The sequence below is a fragment of the Gallus gallus genome, chromosome 1, assembly GCF_016699485.2.
Source record: "Gallus gallus isolate bGalGal1 chromosome 1, bGalGal1.mat.broiler.GRCg7b, whole genome shotgun sequence".
NCBI lineage: Eukaryota > Metazoa > Chordata > Aves > Galliformes > Phasianidae > Gallus > Gallus gallus.
The window spans coordinates 49,557,561-49,577,695 of NC_052532.1; the positions used below are offsets into that span (position 1 = coordinate 49,557,561).

At 44.3% G+C, this 20,135-nt stretch overlaps 1 protein-coding gene across 16 annotated transcripts in view; it reads right to left on the reverse strand.

Annotated features, from left to right (window-relative positions):
* Positions 1-20,135, reverse strand: part of MEI1 (meiotic double-stranded break formation protein 1) — a 36,583-nt gene that overhangs the window by 1,857 nt on the left and 14,591 nt on the right. For 11 of the 16 annotated variants that reach the window (XM_040668832.2, XM_040668800.2, XM_046907480.1 and 8 more), the window contains 16 exons: positions 19,775-19,916; positions 19,018-19,129; positions 18,337-18,397; positions 17,022-17,119; positions 16,112-16,286; positions 15,859-16,006; positions 15,026-15,298; positions 11,866-12,031; positions 10,018-10,122; positions 7,760-7,870; positions 6,535-6,716; positions 4,327-4,408; positions 3,691-3,893; positions 2,897-2,978; positions 972-1,078; positions 1-132 (listed from right to left, as the gene is read on the reverse strand). In XM_040668832.2, the coding sequence (XP_040524766.1) occupies positions 1-132; positions 972-1,078; positions 2,897-2,978; positions 3,691-3,893; positions 4,327-4,408; positions 6,535-6,716; positions 7,760-7,870; positions 10,018-10,122; positions 11,866-12,031; positions 15,026-15,298; positions 15,859-16,006; positions 16,112-16,286; positions 17,022-17,119; positions 18,337-18,397; positions 19,018-19,129; positions 19,775-19,916 (2,179 nt within the window). Of the gene's footprint in view, positions 133-971; positions 1,079-2,896; positions 2,979-3,690; positions 3,956-4,326; positions 4,409-6,534; positions 6,717-7,759; positions 7,871-10,017; positions 10,123-11,865; positions 12,032-15,025; positions 15,299-15,858; positions 16,007-16,111; positions 16,287-17,021; positions 17,120-18,336; positions 18,398-19,017; positions 19,130-19,774; positions 19,917-20,135 lie in introns of those variants that run through there. The other 5 variants (XM_040668828.2, XM_040668775.2, XM_040668763.2 and 2 more) reach the window with 4 other exon arrangements.

Here is a 20,135-nt window from a genome sequence, read left to right on the forward strand (position 1 = left end):
CTGGCAGAGGAAGAGGTGAAGAGCCCGAGATGTGGCCTCTGGCAGCTCTACTAAGTTGGCTTCTGCCACTTCCTGGAGAATCTGGCCAATTTCTTTTTGAGAAATGATATTGCTGCTCTGATATTTCAGAAACTTGAACAAAGGAAATGAGAGGCATTAATTAGTGAGTGAATGACCCACAGACTCCAATAGCGATTCATCACCTGAAAAGACCTCTTCTGTGTTAAAGGATCCTGCAGCACGCTAATCACAGGCCTGATTTTATACCATTTCTGACAGAACCAGTGCAAATATCCATGTTGGTGGTGCTCTGACTTGTAACTTGTTTTGGTTTAGGTCAGGCAAGAATCAAAATGAACCCAGTATCTCTTTAAAGTGCATCAAGAATAACAAAGATCGACAGACACATCATCTATTTGGAGAAAGAAAGTTCACATAAATAACCCTTTCCTCTCATGTACTGCTATGAGGGCTTTATCATCAGTGTTTCTGTTGGGTAGGAGTACACTCCCTCTCCTGCTCATAGGCCCCAGATGCACTGGGGTCATACACTGTAGTAGTTCCCTGACCTGAAAAGTCAGGCCTGTAAGGCCAAGGACAGGGAGAGAAGCTGTGAGGCCATGCAAAGCCCTGCTCTCCAAAGAGCCACAGCACACTCTCATGCTGACAACAGCAGTTGCACATTCTCTGTAGTCTTTCCCTCTCCTCCCCAGGGGTCCTAGGTGATGCAAATCAGTGCTACAAACACCAAAAGAACAGGATGTGCTCACTAAGAGCAGTCAGTTTCTGCACAGTGTGGAAAGGAAACTCACTTCAAAGTATAATCATTATAGGATAGAAATACAGTGATGGACAAAACCACAGCAGTATCCAAGATTGTGTGTGTGCAGGAAGTAAGTTCCAGTAACCAACTCAGATGCACTGTACCAACAAAGAAGTAAAACAGAACAGCCTACCCTGCCCTCACTCACCAAAGTCATGAGCCTGAGAATTTCTGGCTGCAGAATGGACTTCTGGCTCCCACTGAGCAGTGTCAAGAGCAGGAATCGGTGCCAGGGCTGTGAAGCAACATGTAGTGCTGGGAGAGAAGGAGAATCCACTGAAAGACAGCTTTAAAATCTGGCAAGCGACAGGCTGGACCTGAAAAAGGAGTCTTCAACTCTGACCTTGTATTTCTGTTTCTAGACCCCAAGCTGTGAAACACTAAGGGGGGTATTTTGCTCTGTACTTACTTGCTTTAAAATCTGTCACTCTTTGGGCAAGAGTTTAGTCATGAGGACAAAAGCTTAACAGCTTTTTAAAACAGAAAATGCATTTTGTCCACCTTTGTGCTTGTACAGGAAGAGAAACCTTCTCCTGGGGTTCATGTCATAAAATAGAAAGGGGATATCTTTAGCCCAAGGTTTTAAAAATAATACCCTCTGGTTTCAATATGAGGACAAGGTTCCTGACCACGGGTTTTATTTAGCTGCAGAATACTCCTTGGGTAATGAAGGAAGACCTATAACATAAGCTGCAAAAACTGAGCCTGGATCTGCATCAGAGAGCATACTATAGGGACCAGCCAGGCTGATGGCAGCAATGCGAACAATCAGTAGAGAAAATGTTCCTAATTAGAACTGTAGATGATAAACAGAGGTTAGACTCAAGGTCACCATCTGTGACAGTACGAAATCTCTCACTGAACTCCAACGTTGCATTACCTTGTACTTATTGCTGGTTGAAAGCATGTGATGGACAATTAGAACAGGTCAGCTGATATAACTTGCTATACCTTGACAGTTCACCAATGGGTTTGAGCCCTTTGCTTTAGATATATCCCTTTTCCACTGGCAGTCGCATAACCTCCCTGATGCCACTACAACAATCTTGTCCACGGTCAAGCAACACCAAAAAAAAATCAAGTAAAGTGTTGGCGGAGAATAAGGAGACTCTTGTTGTCAGTGCTGTGAACTGCACCACGGTAAGAATTTAGGCAGCCAAACTGAAGGGTTCAGCTGAAACATTTTGTTATCTTAATCCCAAATCATTGCAATGTCCTCATAACAAGCCTCTTAAGATTCCCTTCAGCTACTGGCTGTCATTCATCTGCACTACTATATTTTCATTCAACAGTTTCCTCTCTCCCAACAAGGTCTTTTTTTTTTTGTCTGGCACTCGTTCACTCCATTCCCCTCTTTCTCTGCATTTACATGACTGATTTGAACAGATCAGAGTACAGAGAACTAACTTTCTGTTTAATGAACACAGCCAGCATCTCTACTTTGTGACAGGAGGCTGACAATGAGCAGAATGGTCTTCTCTTCCCTCAACTGTACAACGCTGTCATATGTTATACTGCTGATATGGTATACATTTGGTCTGACATGGACTCTTGAAACCAAGGTCTGTATTTGCCCCTGGAAATATAGAATTTCCAGCTTCCATTCTCTGAGGCTGTTTACTAACTCTCTTCTCCCTTCACATCCCTTAGGGACAAACTGTGGCCAACATCTCTGCATGGAAGATGCATCATATTCAGAGCCTTCCTCCTCTATATTTATGGTCTAAAGGTTTGCTAAATCGGCCTGGAAGTGAAAGACTAACTACTCTTATATTGCTTCATTTCCTACATCTTTTGCTCTTATCATATTAGGGCGTGGGGTGGTAGTGACTATTTTCTTCTGTAGAACATCTTGGTATTCACAGCCCAAGTGAGGGCTGACTCCTACAGGGGAACCAGGCACTGTCATTTCATCCCACAAAGCACGTGATTAACTTTGATCACACAAATAATTCTTCTTGTTTGGCATAAACACATTAGGCATATGCTCCAAGGCATTACAGGATGGAGATCAAAGAGCCCAAAATCACTGCAAGAGGGAAACCAGTAGAAGGAAGGACGGGAAGACTTTACCAACATCCTGGTTCCTCACATACAGGTATTCCAGTAACGTTTCCAGGCAGGCAACCACAGCTTGAGAAAGCAGTAAGTCTTTCTGGAATCCCAAGAGGGGAGAAAAAAGAAGAAAAAACAAGCAGTCAACAGCTACCGCAAGAGGAAAATTCATAAAGTGGCAGGCTCTGAAGAGCATGCAGCACAGGAAAATAACAGCCTTCACCTCCTTCACAGGATGTAACGTACTGCAAATTATCTGTCATGTCAAGGAGCCAGACAAAAGCATGAGTACTTATTCTGAGACGAAAAAATTAAGTAACTGTCCCCAAAGTATAAAGATAGGAGCCCAGTGTTGCTTAAGAGAGTTAAATGTAAACCGATGTACTATCCCCTGGAGCCCAACATCACTTGAGTGACTAAATGTAAGCCGATGTACTTTTCCCCCAAAGTACCTTGCCAGGGCTGTAGAGGAGGGACTGAGATTTGATATGTTTCTCCCACCTCTGTCCCTATGGGTGTGGAGCCCCCACAGAGCAGGAGATGGGTAACAGAGATTGTCATCAGCACACAAAATTTAAGCTCTCCAGTTCAGCAGCAGGGAGTTCTACATAGCTTGATTTACATTCTTCCACACTACACTACGCCTTGCACACTGCAGCAAGAGCACTTTCCCTCCTCCTCATCACATGTCTATATGGGGTGCAAAACGCAGGCAGAAGGAAAGAAAAGGCAGACCCCTTTCATTCTGCAATAGGGTGATTTCTCCTCAGGTTAGTTCATGTGTGTTGTTCCAAAATTGGTGTTTTATATACCTGCAAGTAGACATGCACCAAAAGGTTCTGCAGGCTGACAACAAGGGAGAAGACCTGCTGCGTGGTGAGGGGGTGCAAGGCAGCATCCTCCAGTGACAATGGCTGTGGTTGCGTAGCACCTTGGGCTGTGTTTTGTACAACAGTCACCAGCAGGGAGGAGAAGTTCTGCTGCAGGATGGCTCTCAGGAACTGCACGATGCTCACTAGACAGGGAGCCACAGTGATATGTCAGTGCTTTCCTCTCCCCTGCCCTGTGTGTTGGTGCCTGTGCAATAGCATGAGAGAGGTGAGGAGAGAAAATTTGGACTTATGGGCCCAGTGGAATTGCCCAGCACCTGCTCACAACAGCAGGCAGGAATGGCAGCAAGTTCCCTTGTTCACCTCCACCACACGTAACGCTATCCCAGTTCACACTCAGTTCCAGATGTCTCTGTCAGCCAGGACAGAGTTGTCCAAACAGACGGCAGAATTGCAGACTCCCTTTGCCTCTTCTCACAATCTGTTATCTAGTCTCAAAGCTTCCAGATTACCAACACCTGCACCTTCCCATCCCATGGTCACCATACCTCCCTTCTTGCCTGTAACATCATATAAGCAGCTGCTCCCAGGTAAATCCTGGCAACAGAGACAAAATACCTAACAGCAGGACTGGCTTCTTATTCCTGAAGATGACTGCATTCAGGACTTGTCTTAGGTCTACAGAGAGTGTCTGGTGAACCTGCAAGAGAATGAAATGAAGAAAAATGGCAACAGCCATCACCAAACTTGACTGTCCGTCAGCCAGTGAGCCAGGCAGCCAAAAGCCAGCAGTGACAACAAGGCTCTGGTCCTGCCTGCTCAGCATGCGGAGCCTGCAGAGAGCCTAAGGCTAAGAAGCTCCTTACAGATGAGCATACATACATACATGAAGGCTTACATAAAGGAGGCAGAGGAGGCTAGGAACTTGGGAACAAGGGGATACAGGAAAGGTGGGCTTGAGAGGGAAGTCTGCAATACCGTTACCCCCACAGAGCAGCCATTCAAGCAGGGATGGTATGAAGGATCGCAGAGCCCCAGAGGGGTTCAAACTTGCTCTCTTCAGCAAGCAGAGAGGTGGCATGGGAGCATGGGCATCAGGATCACGGAACTGATTTTTTCCATCCATCTTTGTGAAAAGAGGAATGTTCAATACAAGAGCTAGGAGTACCTGCTGTAGCAGAGTGGCTCTTGCTACTTGTCCAAGCACTGGCAAGCCAAAGCCTTTAGTAGCCTACCACCTATGACCCATCTTTACCCACAGGCTTGTGCTAAAGTCACTAGCAGTAACACAGCTAAGACACAAACTTGCTATGGCCAGGCAAGTCTTCATTATTAATGCACACCTGAGGTGAATATGGGCAACTCACATTTTTGGAACCATGAATTTCAGGCTCAGAAATACAGCCTGGCCACGTTCGCAATCACAAGGGCTCTCTACAGAGGCCCCCAAGTAGCTCTGTTGTAGCTTTAGCAACACTGAGCAGCAGAAAGCAGCAAAGTGACTCCTCCTATCCTCTTTTCTTCCTCTCAGCAGATTAGAAACACTGAAGCTCAGAAGTGCTGAAGATTAGAAACACTCAAACATCCTTGAACCACTTCAATTTGCCATCTGTATCTGTAATTTCTTTGCACGTCTCTGATTCAAGGAGGATTCTGGATTGCAGATCATAGCATATCGAGCCAGTAAGGTACTGATGAAATCAAACAAGCTTGTAAGCCACTAAATGATTGCACTTCAAGGATCAATATGACCTGAGAGTCAATCCCAGAAGATGAAACTCAATACTAGTCACCTGAACAAAGTCCCTTTGGGACTGGCACAACACTGACCATTCAGACACAACCCTGACCTGAAAACTGAGAATGTAAATTGTGCTCAGCAGTTAATAAAGCAGAGACAGGAAGATCTTCCCATACACTCACACAGCTGATGGTCCCTACAAGTCCACCATGACACTTAACCAGAGGCAGCACAGCCACCAAGTAACAGGTACAGACTCGGCCTACTTTGGTCTTTTCAAAAGTCTTCCCTCAACATTAAAAAACCAATCTTTGCCTACATGTGCTTATGGATGCATGCCCTTAACGTGACTTTATCATCCATGAGCAGATGCACCAAAGAATATACCCTACTAGGCATAACCACAGAAGTGGAGCTCAGAACTCATGACACACTATTTAACTCCATCTCAAGAGAGGGAAGACAGGCCTGGGTAGATACTTCAGAAGGAAGTGTTACTGCCTTGCATGGGCATTGAAAAGCTCTCCAGTTCCAATAGCAGCTGACAACTCCAGCCTAGCTTGCTTGTTGGACTGCAAAGCATCAAATACAATGACAGCTGCCTAAAATTCATATGATCTTGCTAACATTAAGTACTTATTTGACAATAAGAGGTTTGGGCTGTGATTATTGATCATTTTACTACCAAAAAAAATATAATAAAATAAAATTAAAAGCATGGGAGCTGTTCCTCCCACCCCTAGTTTTCCCTTAACAAAGACTTTTAAATGTATTTTGCTCTATTCTGAAGAACAAAGTGGCTTGGACCTGGAGGGCTGGGTATGGTGTTTCCTCCCCACCCCCCAAACCCCAGCATTTCTGCCCATCTCTAACTGCAGTGATTTGTGTCTCACCCTTCAGCAACATGCTAGCTTCCAGTCCAGCTGGAGAAATGCAGTAAGGAGTAACTTGTAGTCAGTAATAAAAAAGCAACAAGGACAAGCAGATTCCAGGCCAAAACAAACAACTTTCCCCTGCTAAGGAAGAATTATTTTTTAAAGTCATGGATACAAATCCATGTATCTGAACACTAGAATGGCTCTAACCTCAGTGTTGTAACGATGCTGATAAATTAAGAGGGAAGCAGCCAGCAGCCATCCTGAGCTTAGCAAGGCATCTTCAGACGACAGGTAAGTAGGTTCAGAGGGAAAAGACCACATCCAGGTGCACTCCAAAAGCTTCTGGAGGAGCTCAAGCAAGGACACGTTGGAGAGCAGCACTGCCACTGCTGTATGGGAGAAACAGAATGATAATCATAGAATCATAGAATGGCTTGGGTTGTAAGGGACTTCAAGGATCATTCAGTTCCAACCTCCCTGCCATGGGCAGGGTTGCCAGCCAGTAGATCACACACTAAATCAGGCTGCCTAGGGCCCCATCCAAGCTGGCCTTGGACACCTACAGGGACTGGGCATCCACAACCTCTGTGGGATACCTGTTCCAGCACCTCACCACACTCTCAGTGAAAAACTTCCCCCAGCATCTAATCTAAATCTTCCCTCCTGCACAGGAAATTGAGGCAATTTGCAGAAGTGAAGGTCATCCAGCTGGTTTAAGATATTGCTGAACAAGAGAAGAGGCCAGTGCACTACTTCTACATTGACTCCTGGATGGTGGCACGTGCCCAGTGGGAGTGGTTACAGCAATGGAAGCAGAGGAACTGGCAACACAGAGGCAGACCCATCTGGGCTGCTGCACTATGAATCAAAGAGGCTGATGGGATGTCACAGGTTAAATCAGCTTGACAAGCAGAAAAGAACTGCAGAGCACACCCCTGCTGCTGTGAGGCAGCCCTAGCTGCCACAGCTGGTCAAGCTGAGGCTGTCCAGCTATACCAGTATTCATCTCCCACAGCACGAGCGACCTCTCAGGCTGCTAATAAAATGACCAGCCTTCAGCCAACACAGCTAGGAGGTTGGTTATTGCTGCCTCTATTATTGTTTAATTTTTTTGAACCATGGCAACTACCAGGACAATTCAGCAAGGCACCAAAGCCCCACTGCTGTGTTTTATGAAGAAAAAAAAAATACAGCAGTTCTGCCTCTCAGCAGCCAACTCCTGAATCATCAGAAGGCAGCAAAAACAAAACCAAACCCTCAATCTAAAAAGAAAAAATCATCCCAAACACAAAGTGTTGTTTGTTAACCGTAATGCTGCATCAGAAAGGGGAAAAATCCACCTTTCCTGCTGAGACACTTTGAATACAATCTCTCATGGCCAAGCCACAACCCTGCAGAGATTAGCCCACCGATCAATACAATCTTGCCTCACCTCTCTGTTGACTACAAGGTGTTGTCTGATGAAGGGTACAGTACAGAAAATTCAAGGATGGCTGCAGGAGGTCTATGTCTTTCGGCCTGCATTTCCCACAGAGGTTACTGACTGGAAACAAACGAACATGTGTAACACAGACACCAACATAATGCAGCACCTCAGCACAAGAAAGAAGTCAGTCAGCGGGGAGTGAATTCAGACAAGAGCAACACAACCTGAAGCAGAATTAAACAGAGCGTGGTACAGACAAAGCAACAGGCCCTAGAGAGTCTGCTTTAAATAAGACAGTACATTGCAGGATGATAATAGGTGTGTGTGGGGGGAGGGGGAACAAAAACAAAACAAAACAAACAACAAAAACAACAGAGAACAGAGAAGGGAATATTAAAGGGCATACACCACAATGGGCAGTGATGAATCCAAGAACTACAAACTATTAGATAAGTTACTCATTTCCATTCAGCAAATCTGATCCTAATACTAGGTAGACCATAAAAAGCCACATGCCCATTTCACATGGTGACCAATAACCAGACCAGAGGATGGTAGGAAGAGCTCTGCTCCTCTACCCTCACAGACTGCTCATAGAAGTAATAAACGCACTGTGCTTGCTGGAAGCACCAGACATTTAGGAACAGCATTTAGCAAGAATTTGTGAGGGAAATGCAGGACTGCAGGGCTCAGCAGCACTATCACAAGAGATCTTTTGGAAAGCTTAAATTCTAAGTAAGCAGTTCTCATTAAAAAAAAAAAGATACAGATCGACATGCCTCCCTACACCCCTCCCATCTACAGGCTGGTTTTGTGTAGGCCTCATCAGAGAAGAGCACTCTTCCTTCAAGAACACAGACTGAGGAGTAAAACAGGGAACAAAGGAGTGGCTGGAGCAGAGAGAGAGTTGTGTTGAAGAAAAAACCAAAAAGAACAGAAAGAAAAAGCAGAAGGAGCTTGTGACTTCTGAGAGCAGCTAAGCTGTGCTCTGAAATTACAGAGGCTAAGAAGAGCTGGTATAAAAAAGACGTGATTCTTTCACAGTCCCAGTTCCCTTGGCTAATGAATGTCTGAGAAACACTGCTTCCTTACAAGGACAACACAGGCAGCCTTGAGACATGGAACATTTCTAATTCAAAGTGATAGCCCTTCAAAGTCTTCTGTAGAAATCAATTTGACAGAGCAGAAAGAGGTGAGAAAATGGATCAGCTGAACACTCTTCTAGTATCCTTCATTGATGGCCTGCACGAATCTCCAATTGCCAGGTAAGAGAGGAGAAGTCATCCACTAACAATCAGCAGACAAGAGCAGGTCAGCATATGTGAAATAAACAAACACACTCCTCTCTTTGTCTCTGGGGTGGAGCAGGCAAGTCCTGCCGAGGGCTGGGACCAATATAATCTGGATTCACACCCCAGGGGAAGTCTGGGTACACTAGGCTGCTGGTCCCTGCTGGCTGGTTCACAGGACACCCCTGGGGCCAGGATCTCAGTGCTGTGCTAGCAAGTGTCCTGGTTTCAGCCAAAACAGTGGAGCTGAGACAGCTTGCCTGAATCAGGCACAGGGTTGTTCCATACCAAGTAACATCATGTGGAAAGCCGTAAAGCTGTGGGGAGTTGGTTGGGGGCAGCCGCTGCTCAGGGGTTGTTGCACATCAGTCAGGTGGGTGGTGAGACTTTGTGCTGGTAGCAGGGTGTCAGTTGGCAGGTGGTGAGTAATTGCATTGTGGGTATTTATATGTTGTTATCGTTGCATATTTGTTTCCACTTTCCCCTTCTGTCTCAGTAAATAGTTTTTATCTCAAGCCATGGGTTCTGTTTTGTTTCCAGTATCTCCCTCATCCCACTTGGAGGGGGTGTGAGCTGTGTGATCTTTGGATGCCTGCTGGGCTAAACCACAACACAACAAGAATGGATAGGGAAGGATGATACGCAGAGCACATCAGCACAGCATGTATCACATCAACAACAGTCACAGGCTCTGAAATCAAGTCATGGCCATAAGAGTACTTCAACCACCTTCTGAGGTTTTCAAACAGAAAAATGTATTGCAAAAGCAAGAGGCAGAAAAATGTATTTTGTTGCCTAAACTGGTAACAAGAGCTCTTTGCAACACTTTGGCTATGGAGGTATCTTAAAACAACAGTAAGTGTAATGCAAGGCACACCTCTCAAAAGATGAAGAATCATCCCCTAATCATGGTATGTACTAACTACTGAAATAGATCAAAGCCCCCTGGGAGAAGATGGATGCACACAAACTCACCCTGGTGAAGCAGCTTGAAGTCTGTGCTGTCCAGCTCCCTCATGCCCTTGTTCCGCAGCTGCACCAGGAATAGGAGGCTCAGCAAAATGGGCAGGTTCCTGTTAGCTATGAAGGATACTGACAGTTCAGTTTGCCAGTGAACTTTAACATTCTACCTCTAAGAGTGCCAAGAATTGTTCACTTTGTGGCTCAGGAAGGAGATTGAGTTAAGGAGCAAATATTCCCCCTCTCCACACCAACACACACCCGTATCCTCCCAATCTCATTCTCATCTCTGCAGTCCCTTTGGACCAGGCCCCCTTTCCAGAACTGTGGGTTGGTCTGAATTACGTGCTGGATCCTGCTAGTACCACTCTAGGAATAACTGGAAAAGAGGTGGAAAGAAGAAGGTTAGGGTCATTATTTACACCCTTAATGAACCATGTGAGGGGCATGGTCACTACACATTCAAATTCACATATTTAATAAGCTAGAATCACCAGCCCATTCCAGACAACCCTCTTCCCATCTTCTTGACCATCACTGGCAGCCTATGCCTTGATCGCAGCCCAGAAGCTCAGAATACTTGGCTGTGCAACATTTGTTCTGCATCTTGTGAGGCTGGAAAATTGCCATCCTGTCCCACTGGGCAGAACAGGGACATGAGAGGTTAAAGGCCTACATGGCAGGTCTGTATGCAGGAATGGGGCTGTTCAGACCACCAGCTTCCCAGGACAAACACATCCCTCCCTAGTATATTCACTCCTCTACAGCACTGCAAACAGGTAAGGATTTTGTACTGAACAGAGCCATACCTACAGCAAGCAACTCATTTCCAGAAAATGGCTCCACAAAGGCTCAGGAGTTTTCAGTTTTGATGATAGAATATTTACAGGTATCTTGAACATTACTATGTTCTTGATGGAATTTGCCTTTCTGGATGAGGCTGCCAGTAACCTTGCTAATTAATTCATGATGTACACAATTCCAAAAGAGACAGATCTAGCAGCTGCCAACACTGCCTTCTTTATGCACATCTCACAGCATTATACTCTATCATGCTCCTACTTTTAACATCCCCTCTTCTCCAGCCTACCAGACTTTCCTCAAGCTAGGGCAAAACAATTACCCCTTCCAAGCTTCCATACCGACTCTGGACAATGAAAACCCCCAAACAGAGCAGTTAGTAGTGCTAGTGCCCCCCTCAAGGACAGTCAAAAGCTGCTCTGGACTCCTATCCTAGAAGAGCCAAGGACATCCTAGCTCTGCTCCCTCTTTCAGTTCAGGCTCACAAGCAGCTTTGCACAGCATCTTTAGTGATAGGATAACAGTCTCTATTCCACTGGGCTAGTAAGGAAAACAGAGATTTCCTCCAATCACAACCCTGCAAAAAGTTTGAAAGAATTAACAGAATTGTGAAATCTGACAATATCACAGATCCTGTTTGGGGATCAATATCATGAATGATTCAAATGATGCCTGTGCCCAGCCTCTGTGCCCTGGAAACCATCTGAATTCAGGCACACACAGCCGTCTTGCACAGAGAGGAGGCAGAAAGGATTATGTCTTTCAGGAAAACTTACCAGCACAGCTCCCCATGTGAATACCTAGGGCAATATAAATTTGCCTCAGTTTAACAATCAGACCTTGATAAAAGAACAAACTTAAATCTGAAAAAGACACTTCAAAACAAGAATCTCTGGATAAGAAAATTAAATCAGTACAATTCTGTTTGTATGTTTCCTCATGTAGCTAAGTACCAAAGCTACATCAGCAGCTCAAAAACACTTTATCACAGACTGTATGATTCCAGCCACCTCCCTGGTTAGTTGATCACACAACAAAACCCAAGTCAAAGAGGGGAATCACCTTGTAAGGAGGCTGAGCTACTCTCTACCAGTAGCTGCTGCAGAATCTGTAGGAACTGACTGCGGAGGAGGTCACACACAAATACATCCTCATTTTTTTCCAGAAAGGTCCTTAGAGTCATCAACACCTTCTGAGCCACCTCCACAGAACTTGAGCAGACCAGGTCCTGGGAGGGAAGAAACACACACATTATCTTTCTGCCCTGATTAGGGAAAAATCACCTCTGTTTAATACCATTATGCTAGTCTGGTGTCTTGGGAAACATTCTAATAAAGCACTGTTCAGATTGACTATGTCCTGATTAAATGGAGTACTGGATAAAATAGGAGGACTCTCTTCTGATAGGCATTGCTGACTAATATCCTGTTTAAAGAATGTACTTGGCTACGGAGCCCCCCCATCCAGCACAGAAGGGTAGAGGAAACATTTTTTAAGGTCAAGGCTTTAGAAAAATGATTTCACAAAGCCAGAGCCCTGTTTCCAAGAACTCAGAGCCTCTGGCACTTCTGCTCTCCTTGTTGTTTTGAAAAATCAGGCTGCATATTAAGACGCTTGCCTAAAATCAAGCTTGTGAGTCAGTTCATAATTAGTCATTTTCAGAAGACTGAGGCTGGCAGCCTACTATCTACAATAGCAACACAACAGCCACACTGCATGAAATGTACATAAACCAGACAGGCAATCACTCAGTCATTGAAAATGGAAGAGTCATGTATACAGCAGTCACTCCACAAGCCTTTCTGAATATAGAGCTCTGTCTCGAGTCTCTGAGCTAAATCCCACAGCCAGTAGCCTTAATTTGGGCATTTGTTTGTTGCTGAGGTGTTTAATATTAAATTTACCTGCACAGCATGTATAGATGCAGTCCCATAAAGACAAGGCAGAAAATGCCCCATAGTGCTGACATAATGAGATAGTCAACATAAATTACATCAGCACTGCCATTCCTCTCCCAGTAGTCCTGGCTACTGCACTACAAATGGTACAGCAGAATGAGGTAAGCAGGAACAAAAACTGATCTGAGCAATGTTACCAACCCTAGAGCCTGCCCTAAGCCTTTTCCTGCTACCTTCCCCTATCACACAGTTGTCATACATTCAGATCAGGATGATGGAGAAGAAAGGGCTTTGGGAACCCCTACTCAAGAAAAGCAGTAAAGGTAACAACAGGCTGCTTCTGCCAGAATAAAAAAGCCTTTAGCTTGCCTAATTCCTGCCCACATTTGAGACATTCAGGAATGAAGGTCTGAGAGTTGTCTGCACAACCTGCTCCACTTACATATATTCTACTCCATATGACGTTCAAGAATGTAATCTAATATCAGTATCCTGTAACCACTCTCCGACAGCTCAGCTCAGATCTGGAGCATGGAGAAGACAAGTGGGCCAGTGTGTGATCACCACCGCATTCATCCCCAGGTGAACACACATAGCACAAAATAGTGCTAACTGAGGGCCACAGCCTTTCCTGGTGCTGGTAAATGCATCGTTGCGTTAACATTTTCCTCTCTGTTCAGGAGCTCAAGGTCTCAGATGAAGCCACCAACCATCTGTTCAACATAATCCAGACTTTTATTAAAAGCAGAAAACAAATAAATCATCCTTGGAAGGGCATTCGTTTGTGTTTCACCCCAACATGCAGAGGCCTTTCCATTTTACTAGTGGATCCTCAAGCTGAGGTTATTCACCTCATAAGTTTTGTTTATATCTGACAGTATATTTATTTCAGGACATCGCACTGTTTTATTAGGCCATCTAAATTCAGATTGATTATGCTCTTCCCTAGCTTAGAGGTAGACTGTCAAAGCCTGTGATTTATTACAACTCACTTTAAAGATCGGGACAGAGCTAAATTAATGTATTTCTGCACAAGTACATGGCAGGACAGGAAAGGGGAAAGTAGGAATGCTGCACGATTCAGAGGAGGAGCCATCATTTCCCTTTTGTGTAGCGACAGAGCTGTGATGTATATTTTTAGTCTGTGGAGTGATAGGGTCCAGAACTACTGCCAAAGGTAATAGGGTAGACAAGTCTCTTGGGACACTTTTTGTTAATTTGCACTGATTTGTCAACTCATTGATCACTTTTACTATGGCTTTGGCAATGCTATAAAATGCCTGGCTACTGTTACCTACTCTGTAATATCTCCCTAACTGCCTGATGGAAAAGCCCTTCTGTCAGTCATTTCCATAATCTGGGATATTAAAATTTACTTTATTGTATCTAAGGTTAGAACAAACACATGCCAGCTTGTAACACCGTGAGGGTGCCCACTCACAATCAAACCTGGCTTCAAACATGGATTGTCAGCAAACGTCTGTTTGCTGACATTGGTTTCTATTCTTGATGATACATTCAACAAGAATCTAAAAATCCCTACTGTAACAGGCTGGAGAAGAAACATCACAGCTGTTAGCTTTCGGCATAAATGTAAATCTTGCATTGTTGCGTGGAAATATCAACAAGGATTTACTTATGCAACTGGCTAGGCAGTCATGGGACAAGTGGCCACCAATGCAGGGGGGAGAGGTGGAAGTGAGCGAAGACCTCTGAGTTTTGTATGTTAACTTTTAAGAGCAATGCAACGTGCTACTTGCAGTCCTGAAAACTCTGAGCAGTGCAAAAATCTCTGACAAGGCTCTCTCCAGTTAAAAACAAACACAGGAAAAAACCCAAGCACACAGAAATCCGTGCCCTTAAGACCTGCTCACCGCATGCTGCTTTTGAAAGTTCTTTGTTCCTCATCTTCTCATCTATTAGTAGAATACCATTGCTTCTAAATTAGCAAAGCAACTTCTTAAAAGGCTGCCCCAAAAGAATCTAGACTATCCAGCTGTGTGTCTGGATAGAGAAAGGGAAAAGCCTGTGATTTCTTTGCATGGTAGACATCAGCAGCACCCTTCAGATCCCTTCCTAGCCAATTCTCAAAATTCCCTTTCTATCACAGTGAATGGATGACAGAGAAAGAGGTAGCACATACAATCCCATTTGCTGTTATCAGGCTTGATGCAAGGTGGAAGCCTGTGTATAAACTCACAGGCCCTTCTAGCAGAACCTATGGCCTCAGAACAGCTGCACTAAGTGCTTTAATGACCAAAAAGCCCTCAGTGGTCCCCCTAAGCTACAGTCAGGATAACAGTCTGTCCTTGTGAGTCACATACCAGTAAAATAAGTAAAATGCTGGAATTGCTCTTCAGAATGGGAAGTAAAGGGTTAGCATTGTTCAGCTGATCAGACGTGCCAAAAGCAGCTTCTTCGGTCTCCATATGGTTGCAGTCTTCCCAAGAAAACCAGAGCTGCAGGACCTGGTGTCCAAATCTGCCCATAAGTTCAGGGCAGTGCAGGAAGAACTTCAGCAGCAGAGGACAATGAATGTAGACCAAGCTCAGATCTGGGAGATTATCCAGGATCCTCTTTATGGTACACAGTGACCTCTGGTAAGTGTGTGGGAGGGAAAGGGGGAGGTGGGGAGACAACAAAATAACCGCCAGATAGTGAATATCCAAAAGCCAAAGCAGTGAGATTTTACTGTGAAAAACAGTCACATTGCCTTTTAACTAGACAATCAAATATATCAGTTAAATATAATTTTGTGAAGCCCATTTGCATCACAAAGACTAAGAAACCTGTAGGCTTTATGCAGTGCTCAAAGCTGTGCAGCAGCAAAGGCCCATGTGGGAACACTAGAAAGCCTGCTGCAGAGGCTGTGAATGCGTTCAGGAGACTGAAGCTATGAAATTTATAATATTCTGTATGTGAATTCACAGCCTATCCAACGCATTTACGCTTCCCACGCAGACACAAGTTTATTCAATCAAATCTATATCCCCTAGTGGCTTTTCACAGCTAACTTTCCAGAGTGTATATGCATCACGCACTCCTCACTCATTCATCACTGACTGCGTGTATCAGATTACTTTCTGCAAGAGGGTCGATGAGAGCAGAGAGAAACTTTAACAAAAAGGGTTCAAGTGTTAAGAAAGAAATCTTTTACCGAGTCCAGGGCTTTGCCTTTGTCCTGACAGACAGCAAGAAGGTAAAGCACAGCTCTGAGTATGTATGGAGGGAGGCAGTCTCGATGGTCCTGTGCTAGCAGGAGAAAATTTCTTATGGCTAAAAACAATTCGGTTTCTGGGACAAACCTGCATTCGAGGAGATGGGAGCAGAAACAAATCAGACATGCCTTACCCACTGATACATGTGTGTAGTGGCCATATAACCACTTGCCTTGTATGCTCTTGGCTCACCTGTCTCCAAGGGTGTAGGCAAAGTATAAGAGGAGTATGAAGCAGTGTTGGTGGTTGCAAAGAGACTGATCCAAGGAGAGAGGTTCGGGGTTTTCAGCCAGGAGGAGAAGGCTTTCTGCAACTGTGTAGTTTAATTGAGGCAGACTCTTCTGCAGGAGCTCAGACATCTCTTGCTCTAGAAATAAAACTAATATGAGCAGACAGGGGAAGACAAACAGGGGGGACTGAAGCACCTGTCTATCTAAAACTCAAGCATATTAAATTAGTGAAGCTCCGGATATAAGAAATACCAAAGCCAACTTACTACCTCACAGTCTGCAAACAGTACATGAAACAGCAAGTACATCTCCATGATTTGGTGTGAATACAGGCATAAGATCTGATATAATAGACTTAGCCATGAGGATGAAAAGAAACTTCTGTTTGAGGTTCTCAGCTCTTTGCTGATGCTGACAGTACAGTGACCAACCACTGCCAGTAGAAAAGTACATTTTGTGATGTGGAAACTTTCATCTTACTTATCTGGGACTTACCTATAATGAAAAGCCACAGTATAGACAGGAAAAATAGAGTATGTCAGAGGGAAAAAAGGACTTGAATTCCCAGATAAGGGTGACTCGGTGGCAACTAATATTACTGAAATTAATCCATGCACAGTTGTGCTAATAAATGTCACCGTGTAAACAAAACCATAGGCACACATTCATTCAAGTAAAGTCAAACTCTTCTAAAGACATTCTCTGACTTTTATCTCAATTGAGCCAATTTTAAAAAGCTAGAAAGAAATCTCTAAATAGAACTCAACCGTGCCCCTGTGCCCCATCCCTTCCCTCATCTTCTCTTTCTCTCTCTCTCTCTTTTTTTTTTTTATTTGCCTAAATAGAGCCTAGCAACTAAACCCCAAACTTGCCTTCTTGAGAAGAAGTTCTCTCCTTCTCTGTGGTAGAGTAAAGGCTCAGGCACAAGTTGCAGAGGAAGCTGGAGCAAGCCTGATTCAAGGCAGGATTACTGTAAAGAAGAGTAGAAAGATACAGTGAAGAAGGGTAGAAACACCCCCTTTACACTTCCAGTGTCACAAACTGCCTGCCAGAACTTTGGTTTACTCACTGATCATATCCAAGCACCTGCCCTGTCAAAACAGTGACTCCAGGAGCCAACCTGGGCTTCCAGGAAAATCAAGAGTTCCCAGAGAACAGTCAGTTCTCAGACGTGGCAGATGCAAGTAGCGATGACAACAGTCATTTCACATGCCTTGGGATGACATGAATACAGTGGGATACTCTCACAAACCTCAAATCCTATATTCACAGGAAGTCTTGAAAGTGCAGGGCCCTGAACTGTGCAGAGAAGGCTGTATGAGGGTGGCTCCCAATTGATTCCACTGGCAAACACCACTGAGGAATTTGCCACTGCAAACCTTTTTGACACAATGGTGTTTACAGGAATGAACAAGGAAGAACACCAAGACCAAAGGGGTGAGAAAAGCTCTATTTCTAGGTATTTCTCTTTGTCCAGTTATTCCAACAGCACATAATCAAACAACTTTGTAATGTACCATAGCATCCTTGTATTGTACACTATTTTATTTAGAAACCTAGATCACCCCACACACGCACAAGTGTCCCCAAACCGGTAACCTGGATGAGGGTGCTGTGTATTTTGTTTACTCTTTTAATTAGATGCAGTCACAGGAAAGAGGAGGTAAAACATCTCTGTAGAACAAAAGGGAGTCTCCCTCAGTCCTCCTCAACCTAGAAATCATAACCTCATCATACACAACATTCTTTGCAATGCCTCCTGCTGAATTCTTCCTCCTCCCTTCCCTTTCTTACATATTATGATGGCACAGGGAACAAAAGTAGTGGTAATACATATCTTGGGAGCCAGAGTTCAAATGGAACTCATGCTACTGTTACTTCATTACAAAACACCCACCAACTTCACTATTTAAAAGTCAGCCTGCTTTATCTCTGCATGCACAGCTCACAGTGGAGCACAGGATTCTCACAAAGCTGTGAAGATTTACCCTCACCCTTCCTGACTGCTTCTCCCTTCTCACATATGCAGCTTTTTCGTAGACAGTTACTGTTTACATTTTGCTGTGAGATAGAGCAGCTCTTGAGTCTTTTAGTCTCCCTTGTTTAATTCAGGTGCATTAAATAAGGCATGAACTGCTTTTCTATCTGGAAATTTTTGACTTGCTCACAACACACATATCGTGATACCTTTGTACAGAGCAAAATCTGGCTTTCAGCTCCAGTATCAGTCGGATGAAGCAGGAGGATGCTATAGAGAAAGCAAGACACAAATGTCAAAGGAGCACAGAATATGGATCATAAGGGAAAACAGTGGACTGGCTCCCCTAATCATCTCCACACAGACCTAGTGAATAGGGCAGGCCATTTCAGTAAGAATACATTTTAGGCCTCCTCTCCCACAGTAAACTATTTCAAGTTTGGTTTGGAGGGGACTCTGAGCTTTCTTTGACTTCTCAGAAAGAGAAAGGAAGATCTACATATTTAGAAGAGAGGAATTCTGCATCATCTCTCTGTTGCACAAAAAGCAAGAAATACACAGAGTGAATAGGAATTCTACATGACGAAAGCCCACCAACAATTCCAGCATAATCTCTATCCACAGGAACAATCAGTTCTGAATGTTCCAGGGGAAAAGATGAAGCTGATATCATTTAATTATCCAAAATAAAATCTATCCAATCGCTATTGCTAGACCAAATAACCCTTTTGTCCTACTGAACATGACTGTGCACTCCATTCTTACTCATACAAACATGTCATATAATTCTCCACAAGCACTCTGGTTAAGCTCACTGCCTCTGCAATACACTGCTGCAGGAAGTTCCATCAGTTAACAGCACTGAGCATAGTTCCACACCATCCTCATACCCAGCTTTTTGGAGAACTTATCTCGCATGTTTGGCACCACTGTAAAGAGGGTATTAAGTGCTGAGATGAAAACCTCCATCACTGAGGAGCTGACAGCCCTTTCCAGGTAGTTCTGCAGAAGGAAGAAAGGAACAGATGAGCGATACACAATACACACTGAAAGCGGCAGCCTGCCTCCTGCCTCCTGCCCTCCCAGAAAGTTAGAGTCCCAAGTCCAAACAAATGGAGTTCTTCCACCAAAATGCCTGGCAGCAACTATCATTACTGCCCCTATAGCCCTGGACATAACTGCTCTTGCAGGTCCGAGGGCTAACTCTGGCACAGCGTGCAACACAGGACGTACACTGATCTGCAGCTGACTTCAGTAGCACTTAATACCTGTGCTTCAAAGTTTTATTGGGCAGTGCCAAACACAAGCATTTAAGTCCAGCACTAAAATGTTTAGAGCAGAACGACTCAGCTCACCCTTGCTGAAGGTCACTGGGCAATTTTACCACAGTCCATTAATTTTTACCCAAATTCAATGGGCAAGAAACAGCACTATACATTTCTCCACCCTCTGAGACTATATATTCCCATTTGCATGAACTATATAATAAATACCAAAGTCAGCTCTGGAGAGGTGGCAAATGCCTCTGCCATTCTAGGTTTACTCTACAAGCTCTCTTCCCAAAAAGACTTGTGCCACCTACTGTTGGTGCCTGAGAGCACCCTTCCAGGTACCCAAGGAACAGAACAAGTCCAAAAGAAATCCTACCATGACCATGGGGATGCAGAGACTGTCACAGATCCTCAAAAGGAACTCAGAAAAGTTGTTCAGCGTCTCCTTGTTCTCTGAGCAGGGAGCAGTGAAAGCATTCTCCTGGGCCATGGGGTCACTCTGTAATTCCACTGCTACCCTACAAACATATAGCAGATACCAGAGGAGACAGGAACACTCATACATCACCAACAGTTCTGTCTTATTTCCAAGCAGTTGTTCAGTGACCAAAGACATGAGAGAATCTGATAGGTCTGAATCACATTTCTTAGGGGACACAAACAGGTGGGACAAAATTTTCACTGTCACTACATATCTCCCCTTCTATTGTTTAACTGACAAGTGCAATGCATTGAAC